Source organism: Ostrinia furnacalis, unplaced genomic scaffold (genome assembly GCF_004193835.3).
Source record: "Ostrinia furnacalis isolate ACB-3 unplaced genomic scaffold, ASM419383v2 OfSCF3798, whole genome shotgun sequence".
Taxonomy (NCBI): Eukaryota; Metazoa; Arthropoda; class Insecta; order Lepidoptera; family Crambidae; genus Ostrinia; species Ostrinia furnacalis.
Genome location: NW_021134037.1, coordinates 157,162 through 175,069, shown reverse-complemented (window position 1 = coordinate 175,069; position 17,908 = coordinate 157,162). Strand labels below are relative to the sequence as shown.

The following is a 17,908-nucleotide window of genomic DNA, read 5'->3' as shown; positions in this document are numbered from 1 at the left end:
AATTAATTACGAAAGCTAATCACCCTTTCCTACCCTATCTCATTAGCGTGCTATTAAACCACTAAACAATGGGTCCTGTCCGTGACAGCGAGACAATGCCGGGTTCAGCTCCGGACGGGAGCTATTGTGCGTCCGCAATTATAAGATCAGGTTGCAGTTTAAATTGATATTTGTTATTTGGATTTAATACAGATTTTGTGTCTTATGGATGGAAAGGATTGGAAATGATAGCGTGATTGGTTCAGAGTTCGAATCTCGTTCACAAAATCACCAAATTGTCAATCGCCATAAAAATAAATACCAGACTATTATATTAGTGTAGTAATCAAATAATGTAACATACATCATTTCAGCCATAGGACGTCCACGGCTGAACGTGAACATAGGGCTCCCCCAATGACTTCCACATCGCACGGTTGGTAGCGGCCTGCATCCAGCGCCTTCCTGCTATTATTCAGGTCGTTGGTCCACCTTGTGGGTGGACGTCCCACGCTGCGTTTTCCAGTACGTGGCCTCCACTTGCCTTGAAGAACCTTGCTGCCCCATTACATGCCCCATGTAACAGTCGCCTAATTTTAAATAAACTAGTTTTGTTATGATAATAAAGTCTTTTACCTAAAACAGTTCCTCTATGATCGAGGGCTCATGGTGAGATCAGCCCTTGGCCTGATTATGACTTTCTATCAGATGCAACAGGCCAAGAACTTCCCCGTATTGGTAAAAACAATTTGAAAGTTCTACTAATTAAGTATTTTCGGTGAGAACATGATCTTTCAATTTATTTTTGCGCTATAAAAATCTTGCTCTGCAACAAAATAAAGTGCGATTGGTTAAGAAGTAACAAAAAGAAAACAGGGGTAATTACCTTAGCATTTGTAATATTATGAGCATGAACTTGGAAGCAAGCGGCGCAGGACCGGTATTTGTGGAAATCCTTGGGGGAGGCCTTTGTCCAGCAGTGGACGTCTTTCGGCTGAAACGAACGAACGAACTTGGAAGACCTTCAGATTTGGTATTCATCATCATCACCAAATCATCTAGTCTCAACTAAGTAGCACGGCCCTCTAATTTCATCATCATCGTCGTCATCATTTCAGCCATAGGACGTCCACTGCTGAACATAGGCCTCCCTCAATTCTTTCCATGTTGCCCGGTTGATGTCGGCTTTATCTTTATGATGTCGTCGGTCCACCTTGTGGGTGGACATCACACGCTGCGTTTTCCGGTACGCGGCCTCCACTCCAGAACCTTGCCGCCCCATCGGCCGTCAGTTCTGCGTACTATAATGTGCCCTGCCCATTGCTACTTCAGCTTGCTAATCCGTCGGGCTATGTCAGCGACTTTAGTTTGTTTACGGATTTCGTCATTTCTGATTCGATCTCGCAAAGAAACACCGAGCATAGCCCTCTCCATAGCACGCTGTGCAACCTTGAGCTTCTGTAATTACCACTACCAGAAGCAAATATATTATTCGGCCTACATTCCCCACGCTGGCTAGCCACGTAAGTAATATTACCTTTAATCTTGGTCATGTTCCCGAGCAAGTAAACAAGTTAAGTTTAACTTGGTAACTTAGTTAACCGTGGGCGGGTAGTGGGCGGTGGGTGGGCTAAACCGGTTAGGAACTTAATAAGAGATTAAACTGCTTATACAGGGTGAGTTGAGAAATTATTATGTGTGCAACCAAGCTTAATCTGAATATCTAGGTAACATGGTCATAATAAACAGTTTGTGATAAATAGATTGATTTTATTTTTTACACAAAAACATTAAGGCTCAGTTGCACCACCTTATTTTAACCGTAACAATTACAATAACCGGGGCTTTTTGTATGTAGTTTGACAGATTTTTGACGTTTGTCAAAGTTAAAGTAAGATGGTGCAACTCAGCCTAACACTTCATACGTCAGAATAGCAAACAAACAATTTACTATAAAAATCGTCGCAACAGAAACTAATGTATACCAACATTGGAGCAATAAAGAATTTGAATTTGAATGTTAAAGTTTGTGTTGATGGATGCACGTTTGTTACTCTTTCACGCAAAAATTACTGAACTGCTTTTGTTGGAACTAAGATTCTTTCATCCACATAAACAGTGTAGTAATTTAATTACAAACCTACAGGTTAGATTGACAATAATATTATTATCTGTGACAAACTAAATATCATGTGGACAAAATCGCGAGAAAAAACTAGTCTTAAATAGTTCAATCCTAAAATGTTACCTTGTCAATCTTTCCACTACATACCTAAATATCAATCCATAATGTAATAGAACTTCAAAGCTATCCAACTGACCAGCATTGTCCGCATCAAACTCCAGCCTTAATACTGTTTCGCCGATCTCCTTAACGCCATACAGCCCCCGTAATCTTCTTAAACTGTTACTTATTGTTCCCAGATGCCCCCCTAGGGTGGCAAATGGGAAAACGGGGGGGATTGCCGTTCATTGTAGAGGAAATGTCTTGGAGAGTGTAATTGGCGAATGCTTGACGCGTTTTTCGATAGAGTTTTATTCATCTTAAAAGATTTTCATCGAATAATGGCGCGTAATGCATGTCGAAGCGTTCAAGTGGAGCGCTTAGCGACTGTATTGATTTGTGCTTCGGTTTAGGGTTCTGTGGAGCGATATTTAACCCCTTTATTTATAAATTTAACCTTAATAAAGCTCTATACTTAAACGAACTATAGTCGCTGACGTAGCACGACGGAGTGGCAATGGACAGGGCAATATGCAGAGCTGACGGCCGATAGGGCAGCAAGGTTCTGGAGTAGAGGCCACGTACCGGAAAGCTCAGCGTAGGACGTCCACCCACAAGGTGGACCGACGATCTCATAAAGGTAGCAGGAAGGCGCTGTACGCAGGTACCTCAACGAAAAACGAAATTATACATGTAAACTCGAAACAATGTAAAGTACTTGAATTTAAGTGACTACAGTACAGACCCGACAATTTGTGACGCATAGAACATCTTTGGCGTACAAAATGGACACGAGAGTCGCATTTTGACAGCTCATAAGATGACTCAATTAACTAGCGGTGAACTACACTATGTTAAACGAATCATAATGTTGCTATATCGATTAGGTATCAAAAACTCCTATAGTTGTTGTAATCCACGAAGGTGAGTGAGCTTTACATGTGTAGTGGCTCGCTACTCTTCGTTTTACAAAAGTTTTGATTACACTATCATTATGTGCATGTACACGTACACACAAAAGTAAAGCTCACTCGCCTTCGTGAGTTGCAAGTACTATACCTAAATGGAAAAAAAAGCATGAAAACTCGACCCAATGTAAACCACTTATCCAATTACTCCAAAACATAAGTGACCGACCTTGGAGTCCCTCCCAACGCCTCCCAACACGCCCAGTCGATAATTGAATTAAGGTTTCGATACAACCGGCACAAGAGCACAGCTATTCCGACCCTTAATAGCATCAGCATAAAGAACAGCCAAGATAGCTCCGCTCCGCACTGTACACGGTCCCTTTATCCAATGAGTTGGTATTTTCCAACGCACTTTCCTATTCGCTGCTGTTTTACCTACTTTTCTTGTGGTAGGTACGGCGTTTCATAGTTGGGAAAAGTAATGTATAAAGTATTTTTTAAAAATTTAATACTTTTCTTAGATTCAATAGTCCTTGTTTTAAAATTGCCTATAAATCAAAAAACATCAGCATAAAATGCCTGGCACATGGTCGAAAAATTGTTGAATGAGAATCGAATTTTTTTTATTATTACCTACTTACCTTCGGTTTGTCACAGAAAAAAATACTTAGGGTTTGTTTCCATGGAGGGATCCAGTTTCTTGCAAGAACCTCTTTAGTAACTAGGATACGATTTTAATAACGTTTTTGCAAAAACAATGCGTTCTACTTCTAATTTGTAATTTGACTTTCAAACACACAACAATCCAATTTTGCGGGATCCTGCATTATTGGACCCCGCAAAAAAAAGAGCTTATTTATTTTTATTTTTTTTTTAATCTCCGGCTGAAATTGCCGGAGTTCGGTTACAGACAAAACAATTTGTTGAATATTAAATCAATAATGTATTTTTTTTTAAGAGCAAGTGGTGGTAGTTTCTCGCTAATGTCTACGAGCAAACTTGTAGTCTCCATACTTTAGAGGTTTTTTTATTTTTTATTTATTTATTTATGTACAAGGTTTTAAATTTAAAAATGAACTTAACATTTTTTTTTTAGGTATATTATTGTATTTTTTGTTTTTTCCTTTTATTGTTTTTTTTTTGTTTTAATATATACATAAATTTAAATACCGTTCATATATACTTTATGTACACTTACATTTATTGCACAAAATTTTAACTTACGTACTATTGTATTCTTTTAAATTATTTACAATATTTTTACATAATTGGATGAATGATTATGTTTCAAATTTTAGTTAATCATCGTCATAAAGTCTTTACGTTGTTCTGATATATAAACAATTAATTTATAGATAGAGTAACTAACATTACATCCTCACAAACTTTCGCATCTATAATATTATGGAAGTAGGATTGACACCTGTGTTTCGTTGAACTTTAATATTACGTTCAATTACTGTATTGAAACCTATTCTTGAGTGTAAAGCCGTACTTAAGTGTCGCTTCATAACGGGGCTTAGTCCCATCTGCCACCCCCAAATCATAATCCGACTACGCAGTTTATAGCATACACAAAAATTTCACCCACTGGATTACTACCTAAAATTTCAGCGAAATTAATCTTCCTTCAAACACTTAAGTTCTTTGTGGAGCTATCGAGAGAGGAGCAAATTTAATCTTCATGGGGTTTACTATGCAAAACGTATTCTGTTTCGACTCTACATGTCTCTTTTACGCGTGAGATGATTGTAGTGGGAGTGAGAGAGATGGAAGCTTGCAAGCTTTTTGTAGAAAGCTCATTGGAAATACGAGTCAGACCAAAATTATGTATTTAGTTCTGCATATTGGTTTCTCACGCCCTTATTCACAAACGATGCTTGCTTAAGTCAAGCAGCAAATCGAACGCACAGCGTTGAATAGAGCTCTGTGATTGGTTCGTGTGTCACCCTGTGCGTCCACGCGCACTGTGAGACCTCATAGTAATGTTTGTGAATACGGGCGTAAAACATTAAAACAAGGGTTGCTACAAGTACAAACTTTAGAAACTTAAGCGATTCAATACGAATCGGTAAGAGGAACAAGAATCGGTATTTCGCAAGCGAAACGAGTGCCATAAGCGATTTCATTGCGTGTGATTGAAGATTTTAAAGCTGCTATTAAGGGTTTCTTCAATTTTGCTTAGCTCGCATCAATATTTATAATTCTGTAAACTTAAAGATTTTGTAAACCCTTGGGCTCTATTTCACCGGGACACCATGGCGGCGCAACCAGTCGCCGCTACAAACAAAATGTATCGAGCTTTGCGCAACCAAACGGACACCAGTGAGTAACTCTCTATGGAGCTGTATACGTTTTGTTGGTAGCCGGCGAGTGGTTGCGCCGCCATGGTGTCCCGGTGAAATATAGCCCTTAAAAAAGAGGCTGATAGTAACTGAGTTTCTTGCGCTGCTTCTTCTCAGCACTGGCCCATTTATTGTCCCGAAGCAGTGGTAGGGTTAATACTGGGACGTGTAAAAGTTCTTTCAAAAGTTTTATGAGTATCTGATTAAAAAAAAAAGGAAAACTATAGGAAGGGGAAGAAAAATAATATTCCTTTTTAAATTCATCACATGTTTATTATTTTACTACACTGATAACTTATTGCAAACTACTACATCTATTTCAATAAATAAATAATATTAACTACGTCATCATTATACAGAATGTCAACGTTCTTGAAATAATAATTCACTGTTAAAATATATTTTTCACAATAATAAAGTTACTCAACCTTGACATTCTGTAAAATTTTATGAATGTAACTTATCGTAAATTGCTTACATATGGTGAATTCTATGACTATAATATACACTATTTACATTAATTTAAGTAAATATTTACAGACAGTGCGCTTTGATGGTATTTTTTGTAAATAATAAACTATGTAAACTTTAAAAACTAGAAATATCATAAGAATAAAATTATTTAAAACAAAATAAGTGGATAACATATAGTTATGCAAGGAATGCAAATGGAATGATTAAATAGTCATATTTATTTTTTTAATAAAGGAATGTATTTATAAATCAGATAGATCATTAATTTATCATATTCTTAACTAAGTTATATTATTATAATAACTCCATACAATTCGATCCAAGCATGAAAAAAAATCAAACTGTGTTTTGGTAACAAAATGTTATATTTCTTATCTTTCGAAAGAAGTGATTATTAAAAAAGAAAGCAGTTTAAAATTATCAATTCATTTTAAATAAACAGAAAAATAATGCAGAATAGTAAGGCACACATCTTATTTTAATACGCACACCAATTTTCATCCTACCACTTATCCGTTATTTGATTCTAATTATTAATAATCTTTTCTATATTAAAACCTTGTCCAAACAGAACGCGTTTCGAATAAGCGCTATAATTATCAATACATCTTCAAGAGTTAGGCGATTATCACACTGCACCGCGCTCCGCCGCGGTACGCGGGACGAGGACGACAGATTTAATCATTATATGCAAGTACCTTAGTTTGTATAGAAAACACGCGCGGCACAACACTCTGATAAAACGCGTTTACGCGCGGGATTCGTTATAATGTCGCCACGCGGACCGCATCAGAGCGCGGTGCAGTGTGAGAAAGTGCTATTTCATGGTGGCAGAACGTTACAGTTACGTTACGTTACGTTACAGAGATATGGCAGAACGCCAACGCTATAGCGATAAGGCAGAACGTGTGCGTTATCAAGCGATCTGTTTGGCAAAGATTTGAGTCAATATTATTGAATTTCTCATTATTGTTTTGTTTCCAAAATCAATGTACTAAATCTATTTCTATAATGTTGACAGTTCAATTTGTTTTTTATTTTACAGAGCTTGGGTGAATCGTGACTGTTGGTTCCTTAAAAAGTTTTAAGCAAAATTAAATATGGTTACATTTTATTGATTGTGTTGCGATTTTATTATGCACTTTTCTGATGCAGAATGATCTAAATATTGTAATACAAAAAAAATATTTGTGGTTTTTAGACTAGGACTAGACTTCAGTATTTGAATCCACAATACACAAGTCAGCTAATGTATAATCGAACACAATCTATGCACGCGCTAATCTGAGCTCTATGCTGTTCGCACAGAGTCCATTACGTATGCACTTTGCTGTTATTGTGTAGCGCGACCAGGTCTTGGAGTAGCGCGACTCGGTTTTAAAGTGCACGATTCTATGATCTATATTTATCCCATTAAAGTCCAAATTACGTGTGCACCTTGCTGTTATTGTGTAGCGCAACCATAAATTGGAGTTGCGCAATTCTGTGATCTATATTTATCTCATTAAAGTCAATTTCCTTGCTTTTATTGTGTAGCGCGATTCTATGCTCTAAAATTCCATTAAAGTCAATTTCCTTACTGTTATTGTGTAGCGCGATTTTATGATCTATATTTATCCCACTAAAGTCCATATTACGTGTGCACCTTGCTGTTATTGTGTAGTGCGACTCGGTCTTAGACTAGCGCGACTCGGTCTTAGAATACCGCGATTCTATGTTCTATATTTATTCCATTTACCATGTTCACCTCGCTTGCAGAGAAAGGAATGTCACGCACGATTCTATGATCTATATTTATCCCATTAAAGTCCATATTACGTGTGCACCTTGCTGTTATTGTAAGTCCAAATTACGTATGCACCTTTCTGTTATTGTGTAGCCCGACCCGGTCTTAGAGTAGCGTGATTCTATGATCTATATTTATTCCATTGAAGTCCATTTACATTTCTGTTATTATGTAGCGCCAGTCGGTCTTGGATTAGTGCGATTCTATTAAATATTTATTCCATTAAAGTCAATTTCCTTGCTGTTATGTGTAGCGCGATTCTACGCTCTAAGCTCCTTACATAAAGTCCATATTACGTGTGCACCTTGCTGTTACTGTGTAGCGCGACCCGGTCTTAGACTAGCGCGACTCGGTCTTAGACTAGCGCGACTCGATCTTAGAGTAGCACGATTCTATGATCTATATTTATCCGACTAAAGTCCATATTACGTGTGCACCTTGCTGTTACTGTGTAGCGTGACCCGGTCTTGGAGTAGCGCGTCGTGAGCGCGCAGCCGTAGCGCCTCGGCGCTGGCGAGACGCGCTAGTGACGACGATGGTGACGGAGGGGAAGGGGGGGAGGCCGCTGGTTCTGGTTCTGGGGGGCGCAGCGCTGGAGGGGGGAGGGCTAGGACGTACCTGGGGGTAAGAAAAATATTTAGAATACCAGATTTTTACGTTAGTCGATATTATAATTCTCTATTACAATGTAGAACCAGATTTTTATGCTTCAAAATTAAAAATTTGAGAACAAAAAAAAACGAATGTTCGCTCTGTCTGACATGGTTATTATTGCTTATCCGCCTTGTGTATGTCCAGTGGCGTAACTATAATACCATCCGAGGTAGCAAATTCTGTGCATGGGGCCCTTGACGTATCTAGGGTTATGGGTGCGATTAGAGTCTGGGGCCCTTCGAATCGTGGGCCGGCCGTGGCATTTTGCCAGCCCTGCCACCCTATAGTTACGCCACTGAGTATGTCTCTATAAAGTCAAGATTTAAAGTCATCCCAATCTGGAAAACCCTTGTGTAAATGTTACCAAAATATTTTTAATTTCCTCAAAACTTTCGGTTATTATTATAACAAAAATATTTTTTTTTCATCATCATTTCAGCCATAGGACGTCCACTGCTGAACATAGGCCTCCCCCAATGCTTTCCACGTTAATCGATTGGTAGCGGCCTGCGTCCAGCGCTTCCCTGCTACCTTTACGATGTCATCTGTCCACCTTGTAGGCATCTTTTTTTTTTCATTACAAGAAAATTCCTATGGTACTAAAAAGTGTTCTTACCTATGCAGTAACGCTCTGAAAGCAGCAGCCGGCTCAGCCTCATGCCACAAGGGCGCGGGGACCCCGAGAGCCCCCAGCCCTGCCCCCAGGCCCAGGGCCCACCACTCCCCCCCGGGGGGGCCACCGCCTCCCCACTCGCCGACCACTGTAACAAAAGGGGCTATTTGAAAATTGTCCTGGAACTTTCGTTTATTTCAACCAAATGACGTCCACTGACAAAGGCCTCCCCAAGGATTTCCATAACGAGCGGTCCTGCGCTGCCCGCATCCAGGCTCTTCCTGCAACCTTCACTAGACCGTCGGACCACCTTGTGGTAGGTCTTTCGGCCCATGGTCGCCACTCGAGAACCTTAGGTTTTTTTTAAATACACATACTACAAATAATTTCTTTAAGCATTGAGGAAAGCACTTTTAGTCATGTTGGTCCAGCAGAGTAGAATAGGATCACCACTCTTCCCAAGTATGTCGTAAAAGGCGCGTAAAGGACAAACATGCGAACACCAGCCTCCCCAGTTCGTCTGGACAGCGAAAGTAGTTAAGGCGAAATCCTCTAGTTGCCCATAGACTATAGTAGGTCGTGCTCCTGTGGTGATAATGACTATGCTTGCCTTTAAAAGATCTCTTAATAAAGGGTAAAAAGACAGATAATATCACTTATCTGTTTCAATCAATCCTCTACTTAACTAAATAAAGATTGCAGACAAACGGGACGGTGAATAATAGCTACCTAAATAACGTAAATTTTACTAAAATTTCTAGACTCAAGTTTCTTTCACCCGTGTTGGCCCATCACTAACGCCAAGTAAAGTTCAAAATGTTAGTTTAAAGGGTAATTCTAGCCAAACAAACGTTAGGTCTGTAAAGGTGCGCGCGCAGGTGGTATAGCACAACGAGCGATTGTTCGCAGTATCGGTTACAGTTGTCAATGTAGACACCTGCTGGGGTGAATGATACTTAGCACTTTTGGGGGGAAATTAACTTACGCCCGTATTATTCTCAGCACTGGCCCATTAATTGTCCCGAAGCAGTGGTAGGGTTAATATAGGGACGTGTAAAAGTGCTTTTTAAAAGCCTATTTGCAAAAATAAATGAGTTTTATTCACAAACATTACTATGAGGTCTCACAGTGCGCGTGGACGCACAGGGTGACGCATGAACAATCACAGAGCTCTATTCAACGCCGTGCGCTCGATTTTCTGCTTCACATAAACAAGCATCGTTTGTGAATACGGGCGTATGAAGGATGGGTGATAATTTCTTATTCAAACCGATGAAAAACTAGTTAATGAGTCATAAAAGTCATTTATTTTCTGAATAAAGGCTTTTAAAGGCCTATTTGTAGAGTTCATCAAGTTACACAACCTAATAATACACATAGGTAACTTATACTTCAAAATGACGGGCATTTTTAGCGTTGGGTATCTTTGTTGAAATCTAAGATATCGCTCCGTTTTTCTGTACGCTTACCTTTTAAACTACGCAACGGATTTCATCTGGTTTTCAATAATAAGATAGAGAGATTCAACCCCTTGAATCCTCCAATTAATGCATTTAATAAGCTAAATATCTACGTTACACCAGATAATACCAAGGACGGGTTGCTAGAAATTATAATAAAATTGTCATCTAATTAAATTTCAATTTTATATTACTTCTTTTTGAAATATCATCATGACTCACGGCCCATATTCAATCAAAACCTTTAACAAACACTTTTAATGTAATTTTAATAACCCCAAAATAAAAATAAACTACCCCCAATCGTTGTGACAAGGCGCGACATCGTTAAGCGCTAGGGTGCCGGCCGATTAGCGCTATTAGGGTGATTATTAACTATCGATATTGTCACGTGGTGTCTACAATAGTAGTTGGTTAGGGCTGCTTCGAAATTGATTCATAATTGCGTTTATTTTATTAAATGGTCTGTAGGAACTGGCCCGAATATTAAGTGGATTTATCTCTGTCAAAAAGATATTTGGGTAAAAATGGAAGACATACAAGAAAACCTTTTTTAATGAGAAAATATATTACTAATTCATCATGCAAATTCAGATTATTACGAACTAAGTAACTACATTGTATGTTTAGATCCTGGTTACACAGGAGTTGCAGCGGTGGGAACGAGAGGTGGGAATAGTCCCGTAAGTACCTATGTTTAGTCTCCATTGCAGGAACATGGCTCTCTCTAATTAATAGAGGGTATTTAAAGAGGTTTCTTTTCCTAAAATACGTTTCCTGTTAAAAAATAAACATAGAATAAACAAAAGGCGGTAGCCCTAAAAGCGCAATGATATACGCACATTTTGATGCGATACCGATCGGTAAATAACCGGTAATAACCGGTAATGACCGGTAAACACCGCCGTGTTTCATTACCACCTCCGTTACAGGAGAAACGAATTAGATGGTAGTGATGGGACAAAGGTCTATTTGTGACCGAATTCCATAAAAATGGTCATAAACTACCAGCAAGACATAAATTGTATTTATAAATTTTGTAGTTTTTATATTTTTTGAGCTTACTAAATCACCCTTAGATACAATTCTCTACATAAATAAGTCTCTGCTTGAACTAAAAGAGAAGTAATACACCATCCACGTTTATTTAAGGGCGAATTTTAATTTTAAATTTACTTATTTTTATAATGATAAATTGCTATAATACTAAAGTGTAATTAATGTCCTTTTAAGACAAACAGTCGGCGACACAAACTCGAGTTCAGAACACACGATCTTTTTAAATCAAAGTGCTATAAAAAGCAGTTTAGGTGATACCGAAATCCGAACGTCCCATCTCTACTCCAAATATTATAACGTATAATCCGATATTTATGAACGCTCAAAATAACACCAATAACGGCGAACTAAACACGTTAAAAGTATTTTGTGTCACTGTAATTATACGATAGGTGACGTGATTTTTGTGGGATATCACTAATGACGTATAGTTAGCGACAGCCTTTAATTGTTTTAGTGGGAGTAAGTTATTACGAAACTTATTTTATTTTTGGTTTAAATGGAAACGCTTCGTCTGAAATCACTTTTTTTGTGGTTACTATAACGAGTAAGCTAGACATTACATGATCGTGATGAAATTCAACCCGTCAAAACTAAGTCAATTCCATTGAAAAGACACCACAAGGAAATTAATAAAAAATAGCATTGTTTAGCCTAGAGTAGGACTAGTTACTCCACCTAACTTTTCCCACAGGTGTGGGAAAAGGCGACTAATGCCCATTTTCACCACCAATCAATAACTTTTAAGTAGTACTATGGTAACTTATAACAGGAATTTTATTTTCATTGGGAAAACGGGCATAAGTGACAAATAAGCGAACATCAGTCCTCCCTAACGAGTCTTGTCAGCATGGGTAGTGTACGCCAAATCCTGCATTCATCATCATCATCAACAGCCCTTAACAGTCCACTGGACTATGAGCCTCCTCCACTATAGTGGAGGGTTTTGCCATAATCTCCACGCTTGGCAGGCGGGTTGGAAATCGCAGTTTAAAAGACTAATAATTTAGTGAGCGCTGCTGCCCGTTCTCTGTTTGATGTGCATTCTGCTTTAGCAGCGCAGAAATCCTGCATTAGCCTCAACTAAATTAGAGAGGGTATCGTGCTTCTGAAGTGGAGGCTAAATAAAATATACAGGGTGGAATTTTGTAATGCCACCTGGAGGGAAAGTACTCTTAATACTGTAGATAGAAAATTTTACTGAAAGAAAACATTCCTTTATTTTTGAAAAGAAAGAGAACTACATTCAAAGATTTTTGAATTTTTTTAGAAAATTCTCTACTATCCATCATATACTACCATACAATTTTCTGTACATAATGAAAATAACTCAAGATTTCATGGTTTTCCTTTCATTTGATTTATCAAGTTTGTTAGAGAGATTTCATTCTTATACTAAACCCTAACGATCAATGCAATAAAAATACAGGGTGTAATTTTTAACAAATTTTAGTAGTTGGATTCCCGGGTGTGGCAAACAAATTTTTAGAATTCTTTGAATGCAGTTCTATTTCTTTTCAAAAATAAAGGAATGTTTCCTTCGAGTAAAATTTTCTATCTACAGTATTAAGAGTACTTTCCCTACAGGTGGCATTACAAAATTCCACCCTGTATAATGATGATAGCTTAAACGTGTAAAGGTCATATCAGACTTATCAACTCGGAAAGGGATCAACACCGTATCGCCTTTCGCGAGCTGTCAACCGCGAGGCGAGGCGTTTACGTTACGGTGCGGATAAGTGTGCGTTGCAGTATGGAGTTTCATACAAAGAATACTGATCGCCTCGAGTTGATACGGTTACGATCCCTTTCCGGATTGACAAGTGCTACGTCCATAAAAGGGCATCTTACCATGGTCATGGTGCATGAAGGGAGCGTGGTCCCTGCCTAAAGCCTTTTCCCGCTTGCGCCATTTTGCCCGTCGGTTTTGGAACCACACCTGCAAAAGAAATTGTTGTTAGTAATCGTGCTTTGGCAAAATAACCTCCTTATCAAGTGCTTTTTAAAAGACTGCTTGCAAGAATCATATGATTTTCAGTTCAATTTTTAGCTCCCCGTGGGAAAATCTTTACCTTCGCTAGTTTGGTTTTTATTGGCGGTCAAGCTGTAGATCCTGGCTACACAGGAGGTGCAGCGGTGAGAACGAGAGGTGGGAATAGTCTTTTAAGATATTTTTTGAAGAAAAACTGACGCAAATATTGTACAGTCACATTTGTAAAAGCTTAAAACTTGCTACGTAAGCCTGAACTTAATAATATGATAAATTGAAACCGTAAATCAAGGGAAGTTTTATTATGTAAAAATATTTCTTACATCATTAATGCATTTAATTTAGAGGTGGGCGCCACGCCGGCGCGCCGCCGCCGCCGCGAATTTTTTCACGCCGCCGCCGCCGACGACCAGCTGTCGGCGCGCCGATACTGATACTGTACCAACTATTTGCAATTTATTCCTCTTCTATACTGTACTAATTTGTGTTTCGAACGCAGAAGAACTATTTTTTTATTGAGTTGAGCGGCTATTCTATTTCAATAAAGTCCTAGTATCACTGCGACCGGTACCGATCTATTGTGATCGGCGCTATTTTCCTTACAGTTCGCCTCCGAGTCCTGCATCCATTAGGAATTGCAGTATGTTTTGGGGGGCGATATGTTTTACATCTTGTGGGCTTAGGATGTGTTTGCCCAGGTGTAAGCTCCGCTTGCGCATCAAAGGACCGCAGTCCGTGAGAATGTGTAGTGGCGTTTCATCTGCCTCTTGGCACATCCTGCACGTTCTTGATTCGGACAGCCCCATAATGGACAAGTGCTTGTTTAAGCTGCAGTGTCCAGTTAGGGGTCGAACTAAGATGCGCATTTTGATCCTACTCAGTCCTATGATCTGCTTAGAGCATTTTGGGTCATAGGCTTTTATGAGAGCTTTGGAATGAGTTAATCCTGGCGTGTCTGACCATGCCTTAAAGAATTTGTTTAAATAGATGTTCTCCAGGGTCATTCGAGCGAGACTTTTGGGAATGCCACAAAAGGGTTCTGGACCATATTGTGTTCTCTCCGCTCCCGCTCTGGCGAGTTCGTCGGCATTTTTATTGCCCACGATTCCCACGTGACTTGGGCCTGGAACCCATCTCAGCGTTACTCTGTTACGTTCTAGGGTATTCAGTCGACTCATGCAGTTTTCTACCAACTTTGAGGTGATTAAGTTGGAGTTTAAGGCCATCAGCGCGGCCTGACTGTCTGAGTTAATGTAAATTATGTGGTTGTCATAATTTTTTCGCAGTAGTAACAGTTAATTAAGTACATTATTCCAGTTGCTGCTTGGTCTAGTAAATAATTGATCGCGAGAGGCGCCGGTCCCTCTAGCTGTCAAGAAAAAAATACCCGCCTTCGTCTGGCAGACAACCCACACGATTGGACTATACTTTAAGCGAATCACTCACACAGAGATTGGCAAATATGTCTCGGAATGCAAATGGGAACCACAACCTCTGGAAGGCAACAAAGTACCTCCCTCAAAGTGTTCTCCGCTTATAAGGTCCGGTAATACATGAATGTGAACTGATAAGAAAAATCTCAGACCTTTGCTACATGACAAACCGGTTTATTTAAACCCATTGACACGGATAATCCAAAAAATCCATAATTCAATCAAAAAATAAGATCAAGCATTGGACTTGATCCGAGACTTGCAGCTATGCCTGCCTTTGATTCCTACTGATGACGATGATTCATCCGACCGATTTCGGTCATGGTGACTTAGCTATCTTAGCGGCGCTGGTGCGCCCGAAGATGGCTTACATAGCCCATCTTCGCGGCAAACTCCTCGCACATTGAGAGTACCCGCCGCCAACATAATTATAGTGAATGGCGGCAGATGGACGGGATTTATATCATCGCGTTTTGCGTCGAGTTCAGTTGTGCGCTGCTCCTTAAATTCGCGGACTCGCCTCTACACAACACAATCTCCCGCCATTCTAGGTGCTGTGCTGCCAAACCTTCCCATTGTGATTTGAGAGGGCCCATTTTGCATCTTTTCGTATGCTGCTTCTGGACATTTTTGTACTTTTGTAATCTGAGGAGTTGACCGCCATGTTTCCGCTTACCCTTCTCAAGTTCAAAGTAGAAGATTGATTCCTACTACCTAAGTTCTTGAGTGGCGACTACGAGCCGGAAGACGTAGCGTGGGCAGGCCTCCNCAATATTACCTTTAATCTTGGTCATGTTCCCCAGCAAGTAAACAAGTTAAGTTTAACTTGGTAACTTAGTTAACCGTAGGCGGGTAGTGGGCGGGGTGGGCTAAACCGGTTAGGAACTTAATAAGAGATTAAACTGCTTATACAGGGTGAGTTTAGAAATTATTATGTGTGCAACCAAGCTTAATCTGAATATCTAGGTAACATGGTCATAATCAACAGATAGTTTGTGATAAATGGATAGATTTTACTCTTTTATACGTCAGAATAGCAAACAAGCGATTTATAGAAATCATCGCAAGGGAAACCCTTATAGAATCTAATCTTACTAATAATATAAACGTGAAGGTTTGTGAGGACGGATGCCTTTTGTTGATCTATCATCCAAAAATTACTGGACGGATTTTAATGTAACTAAAGTTTCATCATTCACATAAACGGTATAGTAATAAGTCTAATATATTTAGATAGATAACATACAGGTTGAGATTTATAACAATTTGTGACAAACTAAATTTCATGCGGGCGCAGCCGCGGGCAAAAGTTGCTCTTAAGTAGTTCAACTCTAAAATACCTTGCCAATCTTTCCACTACATACCTAAATACAATCCATAATGTAATACAACTTCAAAGCTATCCAACTGACCAGCATTGTCCGCATCAAACTCCAGCCTTAATACTGTTTCGCCGATCTCCTTAACGCCATACAGCCCCCGTAATCTTCTTAAACTGTTACTTATTGTTCCCAGATGCCCCCCTAGGGTGGCAAATGGGAAATCGGGGGGGATTGCCGTTCATTGTAGAGGAAATGTCTTGGAGAGTGTAATTGGCGAATGCTTGACGCGTTTTTCGATAGAGTTTTATTCATCTTAAAAGATTTTCATCGAATAATGGCGCGTAATGCATGTCGAAGCGTTCGAGTGGAGCGCTTAGCGACTGTATTGATTTGTGCTTCGGTTTAGGGTTCTGTGGAGCGATGTTTAACCCCTTTATTTATAAATTTAACCTTAATAAAGCTCTTTACTTAAACGAACTATAGTCGCTGACGTAGCACGACGGAGTGGCAATGGACAGGGCAGTATGCAGAACTGACGGCCGATAAGGCAGCAAGGTTCTGGAGTAGAGGCCACGTACCGGAAAGCTCAGCGTAGGATGTCCACCCACAAGGTGTGAACCAACGATCTCATAAAGCAGGAAGGCGCTGGACGCAGGTACCTCAACGAAAAAAATAACATGAAAACTCGAAAGTGTAAAGTATTTATCCAATTACTTAAGAATTTAAGTGATTACAGTACAAACCCGACACGACAATTTGTGACGTCATATGACATCTTTGGCGTACAGAATGGACGCGAGAGTCGCATTTTGACAGCTCATATTAACCCTTAACTGGTATCGTAAATTGGACAAACGTAACTGGTATCGTGGGGGCCGCGCGGCCCCCATACTATGTTTGCTTCTAGCAAGCATGTTTTACCTATATACTTGAATAAATGCTCATAAATGATATATATCAGGCTTTTTCTATGTAATCATTTAGTTTTTATTGTAATTAATCTTCTTACTTCAAGACATTACATAATAGTAACAACTTTTTACGTAATATTTTTTTAACGTTACAAATATCTATGAAACCTACGTTTAGAAAGCTATAATCATAAATATTATTATTTTAATGAATCCATAATAATGTGAACTTAATAATAAATAAAGTTTTAATGTAATGTTTAATAAAAATAATAAGCATTTTATAAAAATAAAAACATAAATATTATGTTGACAAACATTAGCAGGTGCTGGTGGATTTTCAGACCACTTGTATTTATTTTTTCATAGTAGCTGGATTGACTAGGTCCTACAACATCTTCATTTTCACTCTCTGAAGAAAAAACTTGAAAATCAGAATCAATATCCTCATTATCGACCGAATATTGGTTATTGGGTCTTCACAATGGCCTATAATTTTATTATCACTATATCCTTCTTCTGACATGCTACTAATCACTAATTTGGAATCAAAAACTTCGTTCTAGGTATCTTCTATTGTTTTATCACTAATAAGCCATCAATACTGCAAGAAAACAAAAAACAAATAAAAATTGCCATGAAAAAAAAACTAACGTAACTGGTATTGTGGGGGCCGCGCGGACCCCAACACGTGCATATCTTCGTCCTGGTGAATGATACAGTGCTGAAACGCCTGCACCAGACGCG

General features: G+C 39.0%; 1 protein-coding gene across 1 annotated transcript; it reads right to left on the bottom strand.

Moving 5' to 3' along the window:
* Positions 1-8,070: 8,070 nt before the first annotated feature.
* Positions 8,071-16,346, bottom strand: LOC114358237 (aristaless-related homeobox protein-like). The gene is made up of 4 exons (XM_028312129.1): positions 16,341-16,346; positions 13,357-13,444; positions 8,990-9,134; positions 8,071-8,337 (listed from the first exon to the last, which is right to left on the bottom strand). The coding sequence occupies exons 1-4, from the start codon at positions 16,344-16,346 to the stop codon at positions 8,145-8,147; spliced, it is 432 nt and encodes a 143-aa protein (XP_028167930.1). The 3' UTR covers positions 8,071-8,144.
* Positions 16,347-17,908: the final 1,562 nt, after the last annotated feature.